This window comes from Meleagris gallopavo, chromosome Z (assembly GCF_905368555.1).
Source record: "Meleagris gallopavo chromosome Z, MGAL_WU_HG_1.1, whole genome shotgun sequence".
Taxonomy (NCBI): Eukaryota; Metazoa; Chordata; class Aves; order Galliformes; family Phasianidae; genus Meleagris; species Meleagris gallopavo.
Window position 1 is genome coordinate 62,820,103 of NC_139435.1, and position 11,821 is coordinate 62,831,923.

The 11,821-nt window shown below is 38.4% G+C and overlaps 1 protein-coding gene across 4 annotated transcripts in view; it reads left to right on the forward strand.

The window, feature by feature from the left end:
- YTHDC2 (YTH N6-methyladenosine RNA binding protein C2) overlaps nucleotides 1-10,999 on the forward strand; it is a 36,014-nt gene extending 25,015 nt beyond the window's left edge. For 2 of the 4 annotated variants that reach the window (XM_019610568.3, XM_085212866.1), the window contains 2 exons: nucleotides 3,708-3,814; nucleotides 4,386-4,533. In XM_019610568.3, coding sequence (XP_019466113.2) covers nucleotides 3,708-3,776 — 69 coding nt within the window. In that variant the 3' untranslated portion in view covers nucleotides 3,777-3,814; nucleotides 4,386-4,533. Of the gene's footprint in view, nucleotides 1-2,433; nucleotides 2,463-3,707; nucleotides 3,815-4,385; nucleotides 4,670-5,079; nucleotides 5,258-9,871; nucleotides 9,972-10,111 lie in introns of those variants that run through there. The other 2 variants (XM_019610567.2, XM_085212864.1) reach the window with 2 other exon arrangements.
- Nucleotides 11,000-11,821: the final 822 nt, after the last annotated feature.

The window sequence follows — 11,821 nt, forward strand, 5'->3', positions numbered from 1 at the left end:
TGGCAAACAGCACATCCTCCTGGAAGGAGATGTTAAGGCCCATATGAGATGAGGAGATGATCTGAGACAGCCAGCACAGCTTCACTAAGGACAGATCATGCCTAACCATTCTGATGGCCTTCTGTGATGGAATGCTCCTTTAGTTGTCCTTCCACTGTCCACCAGTGTATCTACCTGGACGTGTGCAAGGCCTTTGGCATGATCCCACACCACATTCTTGTCTCTAAATTGAAGAGATACGGATATGAATGCTGAACTATTAAATGGATAAAGAATTGATTGGAAGGTTGTAGCCAGAGGTTTATTGTCAGTGACTCTTTAATCAGTTGGAGGCTGCTTTTGAGTGGTGCCCTCCAGGGGTCTGTCTTGGGACTAGTGGTCTTCACCGTCTTTATCAGTGACACAGACACTGGGATTGAGTGCATCCTCAGCAGATTTACTGATAGCATCAAGATGAGTGGTGCGGTTGCTACAACGGAAGGAGGGAATGCCATCCAGAGGGACCTGGACGGGCTTGAAAAGTGGGCATGCAAGAATCTGATGATGTTCAACAAGCCAAGTGCAAGATGCTGCAGTCCCAGATATGAATACTGACTAGGAGAAGAACTCAGTGGGAGCAGCCTGCAGAGAAGAACTTTAGTGTCCTGATGGACAAAAAGCTGAATGTGAGCAAGCAGTCTGCTCTTGCAGCCTCAAAGGCCAGCTATATCATTCAAAAGAGGGGTGGTCAGCAGGGTGAGGAGGGCGATTGTCCCTCTTTACTCGGCTCTTGTGAGGCCCTGTCTGCGGTACTGTATCCAACCCTGGGACTTTCAGTACAGGTAGGATGCGGAGCTGTTGGTCTGGGTCCAGAGGAGGGTCACAGAGATGATCAAAGGGCTGGAGCGCATATGCTATAAAGAAAGATTGAGGAAGTTGGTGTGTGTTTGGCCTGCAGAAGAGAAGGCTCTGGGGACATCTCATTGTGGCTTTCCAGTACTTGAAGGGAGCTTACAAGCAGGTGAGGACCAACTTTTATGCTGTCTGATGGTAATACAGCAAGATGTAATGGCGTCAAACTAAAGGAGAGGAGATCTAGGTTAGATGCTGGGAAGAAATTTTTTTTTTACTCAGAAGCGGATGAGGCCCTAGGACAGGTTGCCCAGAGAAGCTTTGGATGCTTCATTACAGGTGGTGTTTAAGGTCAGGTTGGATGGATCCCTGGCCTTGTAGCTGGCAATCCTAACCATGGCAGGCAGTTTGGAGCTAGATGATCTGTAATGTCCCTTCCAAACTAAGCCATTCTGTGTTACTACTGAACGTTACCTGAGCTATAATCACTTTGCTAAAATTGAGCAAATCCCTTCTGACTTAGTTCTCCATAAGTATGATTAGGCAGCTACTCCATGAACTCTTAAGTAATAGTTAATTCTCCTTTACCTTGTTAATTTATTTGCAGTTAATTAAAAATGAACTTGCAAGAAATGTAGGTTCTGTAGTGGCCCAGGCGAGTTTCCTTCTTTCTGCAAGTTCTTCTGCTTCCATTGGTGTAGCCACCCTCACGGGGCAGTTACCACCATCCAGGATTCAGTGTAGAGGTAGAGCACTGTCCTCTTCTTTCATTCAGTAATGTCTAAAGCCAGCTGGATGGTCCTTCTGCAAATTTGGCTCTGTTCTTTTAACCTTTCAGCTCATTGTGTTGGACTCCCTACTGCAGCCTTCCACTCCTGATGCTTTCCCACAGTGTGACAGGATCCATCAGTGGACAAGAGATATTTCTTCTTACTTCCTGGCAGTTTATAGTGGAACTTCCTCAGCATGCGTCACCTCCTCTTCTGGTGATAGCCTGAAATCTTTGCCTTCCAATTTAGTCCTTAATTACTTCTGAGATTCCTAGAATTTCTTGTTTGAGCCTATTGTTTACGTGTGATCCACTTAAATCCACATAGCATCAGTTGCACGAGAGGACCTTCCCTTCGAACATCCAGCCCCATACAGGCAGTCAGGTGCCAAAAGGTGCTGTGCTTCAGTACCAACCACATCCAAAGCAGCTTTGAACCCTTCCTGTTCTGCTTAAGAAAACTTGATTTTCATAATTTGAAAATCTGCCATTGTTTTAATTCCTGAAGTTAATTTACAAGAAATGCAAGGCTGGGTGAGTATGACTACTGCTTCCTGGAGAATACCCTGATTTGCATAGGCTTTCGTGTAGTGGGTTAACAAGGTGAATCTAGACTGGATGTGAAATGGTATTGGCCTCTTTATAAACTCTAAGGCGGTGGACGCACCCAGTGGTATAAATCTACACTTTCCCCAGATAAGTAAAGTAACAAGCTTTAGAACAAGCTTTTCTGAACTGTGTCTGTGGTAGTTGTCCCTAGATTGTAGAAGATGCTAATAGTTACTCTGTTTCTGCTCTGTTTTTCTTGCTTTCTTCCTCCTGCCCCTCAACAGTACTTAAGTGGTAAATCCAATAGCAGAAGTCAGTCTGGTCAGCTGTGAAGGCAGGACTAACATGGGCTTTAACTTCAAGGTAGCAGTAAGCATTTTGTTCCAACTCAAAAGAACTTGTCTGAGATGTTGGGAATGGCAGTAGTGTGCACAGAGGACAGTTTGTGGTAGTGCTTAGTTTGATGTAAGATGTAAAACTCTGAGAATAATTTACAGCTTTTTTATGTAGTATTTCTGTAGCAACCAATATTGATTTTTCTATTAGAAAGGAAAGCCAGTATTGTTATATTAAATTACTTAAAGTCATATATATGAATAGAACAGATTAATATCCTTAAATTGTAGTTACGTAGTCCTGAAGTCTCATGAATTGTAATAAAGTGTAGTTAGAAATAAGGAATGCAAATGATATTATGAAATGTGTGTTGTCAATATTGGTACTAAAAAGTGTAACATGCACACTTTTTTCCTCCACAGACCATTTCATTTAATAGCTTGAGCCAGTTTATTTAAACTAAATAGCAGTTTGAAATAATATAGCAAAATATTTGTATTGCTTCTAGCTGGAAAATGCGTTTTAAAGGTTAGCAGTTAAGTTCTACTTTTAATGACAATTAGTAAGAAGAAATGAAGTACAAAGAAACTTTCATTTATTTTTTTCATTTAAGTTTGATGGTATAGGAATAGAAGTTAATCTATTTTGCCACCTATTTCCTAGAATTTGAATATAAATAAGAGACAGTTTTAATCTTTCTTGTAATAGCCAAGGAGCAAGACCCTTAAAAAACAGTTTTTTAATAGAAATCAAGAATTACTTCTAGAAATGAAAATCCAATTTAATAGTGCGTATATATACACAAATATATATTCATAGTTACTCAGATCTGGTGTTTTACTAGGAAATAAAGCATAGCGCAGTGTGTGATTTTGCAAGGAGCTTCAAGCCAAAAGTTTGTGTTATAACCTTCATCAGTATCTATCAACAAATTGTTACGTGGCTTGAGTCATGAATGTGGGTGCTTACGTAACAGGACCCTCAGGAATTCTGGGTACTGGAGTTCTACTGAAGCAAATGCAGATGAGCAGATGTGTTACTGAGATGTATTCATAGCAAATAAATGTCATTTTAAAATGTTTCTTTGAAAAATAGGTGAAATAATATAATATTTAATTTAGAAGGAAAACTGTTATTTCATGCATTATGCTATTGAGTAGTTTACCTCTAAGTGACGATTGTATAGAAATGTTAATGTTCGTTTTATATATGTTTAATTCAGGAAGTAGGGTATCTAATGATGACAGTGATAGTGGGATGGAGGACGAAAGATCCAATGTGGCACTACTGAAACTAGATGAATGGCTCCATTTCAAACTGGACTCTGAAGTAAGTAATGTACAGAGAAGCTCTGAATATTTTCAGGAGTTGGAATTATTAATGGATTATGGAACATTCAAAATTCAGATGCAGTAATAAAACTATCTTAAAAAAGAGTTCAAAACAGTTTTTAGATAATATGGGAGTTAAATTCTGGTCTTTTAAAATATGTTGTCATTTGAGTTAGTTTGCGTAAGAAAATGATCTCCCTTAGAAATTAAACTCTTCCTTAAAAATCATGTAATACTTTCTTTTCTCTCTGTTTAGTCTGTATTACTATAGGAAAAAAGTGGAAGTGAAAAATAAGTTTTGTAAATTTACTGTATAATTTTGAATTTCTCACAGAGCTAATTGAAATAATAAGTTCGAGTAATGACCTTAAAGTGCCTTTTTACTTCCATTGATAAGAACTTAGTAGCTTTCTTTAAATTTTTTTTTTTCCCCTGCTTTACTGGTGGTTTAATATTGCCCTTTGGCTTGCACTCTGTTCATTCTAGAATACCAGATACTGCCTGATAAAAGAGACTGTACCTGTGTGATCTAACTTTCATTAGTGTTTAACAGTTTGTATTCATTACAGGTTGCTGGTTTGCTGATGCAACTCAAACTGAAGTGGCATAGCTTACTTTTGCGCCGTATGCGAGCTCCTTCTAAACCTTGGTCTCAAGCTGATGAAATAACTATAAGAACAATTATATCTGTTTTAAGTATTGAAGAACAGTTTGCGGGTTTGCTGCAGCCTTCAGGAGTTGGTCAGAGGCCAAGGCCTGTTTCTTACAATGAACTTCCTTCAGCACCTACTTGGAGGTCAACCAGCAGCTCAGCAGAAAATGAATTATCTGATGATTCCTCTAATGCTGAAAAGTAAGCTTTTGAAAAGTTACAGCTAAAAGAACCCTGTTTTCTATAAAAGCTCCAGTTGTATTTTAGTTAGGGATTAAAAAGGGGGGAAAAAAAAGGAAATTGGTGTTTTCTTGTATTGCTTTGTAGCTGTGATTTCACTGATAAGGGTTCCATATGTATGCCTGCTGTATGACAGTACAGTCAAGAATGTTCATGAATTGTGATCTCAGAGAGAAAGTAGTAAAAGAGGTTTGATGTTCTAAACTGATGCATGATGAGCAGTATACATTTCTTAAAGCGTTTGATATAGTTTGTAATTTCTGTAATGCATATAGTTATGTGATATGCTGATGTGTATACGTAAGTATTTCTGTGATTGCTTGCCAAACTCTTGTATGTTAACACCATTTGGTACCAACCTCTACTTCTAGAGTTCTAAGGAAGTCTGCACCTCCAACATTTCATCAGCCAAGAAGATACAAAGAAAAAAATATTTTGCCTTCCAAACGAACATCAGATGAGAAGTCAGATCAGTCATCAGTGAAATCTACAGGCAGCAGTTGCTATCCTAGCCCGTGTGCTAGTCCTTCTTCTCCAATGTCTGGAAAGGTAGTATTCATAAATTACCCACTCTGATACCCACTCTGAATTTCAGAAATAAATTCACTGATACCTTTCAACAGCTGCTGTGCATTACATGGATAAATTAAGATCTTTGTGTTTTGATTTTTAACAGCTGCATAACACTTTTTTTTTCTTGGAGGTTACAACCTAGACTAACTATCCTCATTATATTAGTTAAATACAGTTAAAATGTTATTTGTACACTGCTGAAATCAAGTCTATGCAAAATAGGAAATCTGAGGTAAAGCTATCCAAAGTAGAAGAGTTTTTCTAAAACTATATATAATAAGCTGAGAAGGTGTTCTAGATTCTTATTCTAACTACTACATAATACAGATCTGAAGAATTATGTAGTAATTCTGAATTCATTGTTTTTGCTTTGAATTCTGTCTCCTTCTGTTTCCATAGTACCATATACCAAGATACTGATTCTCTTTGTGTTTTGCTTTTTATTTTGTTACCTGCCTTGTTTTTACTGTTTTCTCTTTTAATGACAAACACTTTAACAAAGCATGTGGTTTTTATTGCAATAATTCTCCCAGTATGCTTAAATAGTAAAAAAGCCAAAGTAATAGTAAACCAATCACTAAGAAGTAAAACTATTGTTCCTCTAGGTATTAATACAGTGGCATTGGAGGGCTTAAGAATTTTTCAGTCTGTCAATTTTAAAATTTAGTCACTGTGAAAGAGAATCAGTGTTTCCTGAAGTAGTTGAGGCAACAGTTGAGAAGGATTAATTTCTAGAAGGACACACTCGAGGTGTGTCAAACATCAAAACATTTAAGTTAGTCAAGGCTATTGAGTCATATTTTCTTGCTTGTTTGCTGCTTCTCATGAATACTTGTTTTGAAAAGTGCTTCAAAAATGTAAAATAGATTTGAAATGCATTTAAAAGCCAATCCATATGGAACTAACTCAAAAGTTCTGTTTGTAGTACAATCTGGGGGTGGAGAGCAGGAATACAGTCAAAATATTTGAAAGTCAAAAGTTTTTGAAAACTAAAACTTCATCATAACTTAATTTTTCTGGGGTTCCAAAACTCCTTCACCAAGAAGTCTGAGTATGCCAGTTTGGTACTTTTAATGAAAGGCAGCAATCTGCAAAATCTTGATATTTCTCAACAGAAAGGTACATAGTGTATTACGCCAAGTAATGAATAAAAACTAAACAGAGCTTTTTGGAAGAGCAGCTTGGTTTACTTTATTTTCTGTTCAAGGATCTGGACACTTTCAGGTGAGTCTTTACTTGGTGCTTACTTAATACCAATTATTAGGGGAGTGCAGTAGATGACTCCAGGGTGAAGATTTTTGCTTAGGGTTTTTGACTTTCTAGTTTAGTGTAAAAGCAAATGAATATGACGGCAAAGGAAAGTGTTCTTCATTCTTCTCTGTAATATACCTTCTCAGATAACTTATCTTATTACTCAAATAGTAAAGGCTGAATTGCATTCAGACATCTGTCAGATTGTTTTTAATGAATTAGCTACATTTATCCATTAAAAAGAAACAAACAAAAAAAGCTAAAAGATTTCTACAGTTACCTTTCCAGTCAAAAACTAACATTGTAAGTGAATAAGTAGTTACAATGCATCGGCAGTTCTAGGGCTGAGAGACTCATAAATGACTCACGACAGACTTGGATAAAATCTCTTTTGCCTTAGCAGTAATTTCTAAAATGTAAAAGACTAGGAAGCTGTATTATGATTCTTGAGCAACTTTGTCTTGACTTCACAAATTGTTAGGTCAGAGGATGTGGTCTTCATGACGTATAGAGTATGCAGTAATGTTTTGTGTTATGAATTCTAGTTTAGAGAGATATTTGTCAACATAGTTTCTGATTGGAAGTTAAAGACCTGACCTAGTTAAGTGAAGCTGTGTATTAGCTGCATTATAAAAAGGGCTAAACTGAACCTTCCCAGGTTGCAAAAACTTAATATATCTTTTTAACACAAAACTGTTCATAAAAGTTAGTCTAATGAACAAGTCTAAATAAATGCAGCTGTTATGGTGATGGCATGTAATGATTTGCCAAAGCACATGTACTATTGGAAGGAAATGTTGGCATGTTACTTGGTACTGAAAATGATCTGCTGTGTTGGTGCTCTCCAAAAAGGAAATGGAAAGAAAGAGATGCTGAAATCTGGAGTATCGGGGTTGATGTTGCCTTATCTCCATTTTTCACATTTTTCACATTCATGAGAATTTGAAATTTACATTGCAATTAATATTTTCTTGCACCAAGTCTCTCTTTTTAAAAATTTCTATTCCATCTACTGATTTCCATTGAAGTCTGTCTTGAGCTAAATCTGTTTCAATTGTGTGTCTGGTGATTTAATGCTGGTAGATAACGAGGGTCATGACAGAGATCACTGAGGGAAACTCAGTGCACCCAAATCCTTGTGTCCCAATGGGATGCACCCATGAGTTCTAAGGGAGCTGGCAGCAATGATTTCCCAACCACTCTATCATCTTTGAGAGGTCGTGGAGAATGGGAAAAGGTGTCTGTGGAATGGAAGAAAGCCATCTTCAAAAAGGGGCAAGGAGGAGGAGCTGGGAAACTACAGGCCTGTCAGCTTGACCTCTGTACCAGGGAAGGTCGTGGAGTAGATAGTCTTGAGTACAATCACACAAGACAAGCAGGGCATCAGGCCTAGTCAGCATGAGTTCATGAAAGGCAGATCTCACTTGACCATCCTCATCATGAGGCCTGTGGACATAGTCTACATAGACGTTCGTAAAGCCTTTGACCTGTTTCTCACAGTATTTTCCTGGAGAAGCTTGCAGCCTGTGGCTTGAACAGATATACTGTCTTGGCTGGTTGAAAACCTGGCTGGATGGCTGTGCCCAGAGCACAGAGGTGGATGGAGTTAAATCCTCCTGGTTACTGGTGGTGTTCTGCAGGGGTCAGTATTGGACCTGGCATTAATATCTTAGTTGATGATTTGGGTGAGGGATTGAGTAATACCTCAGTGAGTTTGCAGATGACACCAGACTGGGAGAAAATGTTGATCTGCCAATGAAAGCACGCTTAAGCGCCATTTCCCTGCAAAGGGCAGCAGATCTGCTTCCCTCCGCGCTCCCAGCATGGCTGCGGTGTGAAATGGGGTCACGCTTCACCTCTGCTGCTTTTGCGCAGCGTGGAGGAGGAAGGCTGCAGCGATCACCCCGCGCATCTCCATCCTGTTCGAGGAACAGGATTTCAGGTAGCATCTTGTAAGAGGAAAAATGAAAGATACTTTTGATATTTCTAGCTGTAAACATTTTTATACATCCAGCTGCTTGAGGGATATTGTGAGATCATCCTAAAGCTAATTTGAATGTTTAGTCTTCAGTCCAATCATTATTTAATTCCACAGTTTAAAACTGTGTTTTTCCTTTCATGTTTCAATTTTTGTTCCAGGGATTTGCTAGAATGTCTTTAGAGATACAGACTTGGGGAGGAATGGCTGGAAAGCTGCCTGATGGAAAGGGACCTTGGTGTTCTGATGGACAGTCAGCTGAATGAGCCAGCAGTGTGCCCAGGTGGCCAAGAAGGCCAGTGGCATCTTGGCTTGTATCAGGAGTGGTGTGGTGAGCAGGACTAGGGAAGTCATCCTGCCCCTGTACTCGGCACTGGTGAGGCCTCACCTCGAGTACTGTGTTCAGTTTTGGGCACCTCAGTACAGAAAGGACGTGGAGGTACTGGAGCAGGTCCAGAGAAGGGCAACGAGGTTTGTGAAGGGCTTGGAAAATCTGCCCTATGAGGAGAGGCTGAGGGAGCTGGGACTGTTTAGTCTGGGGAAGAGGTGGCTGAGGGGAGACCTTATTGCTCTCTTCCAGTACCTGAAAGGTGATTGTAGCGAGAGCGGGGTAGGTCTCTTCTCACTGGTGACCGGACAAGGGAAAATGGCCTCAACTTGTGCTATTGGAAGTTTAAGTTGGATATGAAGAAAAACTTCTTTACAGAAAGGGTTGTTAAGCACTGGAATAGGCTCCCCAAGGAGGTGGTTGAGTCACCGTCCCTGAATATGTTTAAAAACCATTTGGATGTGGTACTCTGAGACATGATTTAGCAGAGGGTTGTTAGAGTTAGGGTAGTATGGTTGGATTTGATGATCTTTAAGGTCTTTTCCAACCTGAGCGGTTGATTTTGTGATTCTATTGCAAATAGTTCTTCAGACTGAAAGAGTCTTAAGGATCTTTACACAACTGTTCTCTATTTATGTCCATGATTCTACAAAGAGCTAATCTATCACTTGTTTACACTTTACTGAATTAAGCTTAAAACAGAAAGAATAATGATCTTTATCTTTAGAAAGGCACAGGATATGTGATTCAAATGTTCTTGTGTATAGTGGTGGTCTGTTCAGTTAGAATTATCTTCTTAAAAAATGATGTCTTACTGTCAATGGGAAGAAAGCTCAAACAAACTGGGCTGATCTTTTGTTTTCTTTCAGCCCTATTTAAAACAAACAAAATCTTGTGCAGGGAGTTCCAATGTATATCTCAACAGCAAAGAGGATGAGCTCTTCCAGAAAAACTGAAAGTAATCGCCTTTATCTGTCTTGTTCCACGTAGTTTAATACAGTACAAACTTCTCTAATTCTCTGTTTATTTCTAGGAGCTAGATCCGCAAATTGGAGAGCAGTTGCTACAGCTCTGGGGTCATACTACTTCAGCAGGAAAAACCTCAACTGACAATGTAAAGTTATAAAATAGAAGTAGGTATTTCTCGTATTATTTACTTTTTGTGATAGAGGAAAAGCTATCTATATGCAATATATCTTGACGGCATTTGTCTTTGCAGCTAAGAAATAAGAGAAGATAACGTTTACTAACTACTTGCTTTTTTTTTTTCCAGCCCTGGTTATCAAAACATTACTTAAAGCCAGAAATGTGCCTACAATGTAAAGATGAGGAAGAAGATGGTGCAACAAGCTCTGAAATCGTTAGTGATGCTGTGCAGCTAGCACTGGAAGAATAAAAGGAAATATAGTTGATTATAATATTTTTCATGTATTAACAAAAATCATAACATTGTTCACCAGTCTGATTTCAAGTGAATTATTTTTTTCTAAAATAAGATATTCAGTATGTAGGTGATCTTCAGAAATATGATTAAATTAAAAACAAAATTTGAAATAGTGCTTACTGGGTTTTAAATAGCACAGCAAGTACAATTTGAACTGCTTAAGTACACAGTAACATTCAAAGATTTTTCATCATAAGCGGTAAAGAAACCAGTGTATTATTAATTGGTCTTGCAGGTTCTTGAAATCAAATAAATTTCATTTACTAAAATGAATAAAAGATTCCCTTAAGTATTAATTGAAATTCCATTTGAGAAGTCAGTATGTATTCATACAAACAATTGTTGAGCAGCTGGAGAATATTGAAGTTCATTTAAATACGTAAATCAAAGGGAGTGTGAGACTCCTTTGAGAGTTGTCTTGTTCGATATTTGCTCCCAGTTTGTAGTTTTACACCTTTTTAAAGATGAGTGTAGTTTACTAAGTCTCAATTGCGTGGTAATAAGTGAAAATCTAATAGGGCACCAATGTGGGCATTCTTAGAAGATGATTAGGGTTCATTAAAAAAATAACTGCCAGCATAGCTTTCTTTGTTTTACCAAGTTTCTCTTTACAGGTTAACTTCTTGGATTGTAAGATTAGTGTAAATTCACTCTATTTGCTGTCAGCACAATGTTTGTAATTGATCTTAAAATAAACAGAGACTTCTCTGCCTATGAGCCTGCTCTTATGTTCTTGATGTTTACTAAAGTGTTCATACAGAGTGCAGAATACTCCATTCATTCTTGCGTGCTGTGTAGTGACTGCCAATATGCATACTCAATTGGTATTGACTTTACAGGTCTACCTGGATCCTTGTAAAGCTGGTATTGCCTGACAGGGTATTTCTAGAGATCATGTATACAATGAAGGTGTAAGGCTAGTGTCATGTTCTTCGGTATTGCTGAGCTGTAGCATGCAAAACAATGTGGACTTGTATTGCCTTGTACAGTGTTTTAGAATCCTGTGCATGTGAGAGTTAGAACTGGATGGGTAGCAGGAATGGGATGTGACTGGTCAACAAGCTGAAAATGGCGCTACTGTGATGTGACAATAAAAATGATCGTCTGTTCACAGAGTCTGACACTTGTAAGTCACTTGTCCAGAGAAGATGCGATTTTCTTCTTTCTGCCTGCCTGATAACCATGGTCATGCAAGTCTTCATGTGCACGGGTATTGGAACTAGCCCAGTCTTAGTGGATCACTGCACTTCCCTGTCTTTAGGATATAGATAATTTTACTAGTAATCTGTATTTATTCCTGTATCATTATTCAGAGAGAATTGCTTATCCCTAAAGATTTTGTTCTGGAATATGTTACCATAATCCTGGACTTGGCAGGGCTGCCTTAAAAGTGTTGCAGTCCCAGCCTACTGTGAAGGTATTTTTTTGTTTGTTTGTTTTTCCCACTTAACATCCTTTGTTGTGGATTCCCTTGTATTGTGTTAAACAGGATACACGTAAGAAATTTCTTCAAACATAAGCTAAACGGAGAAGTAGGAA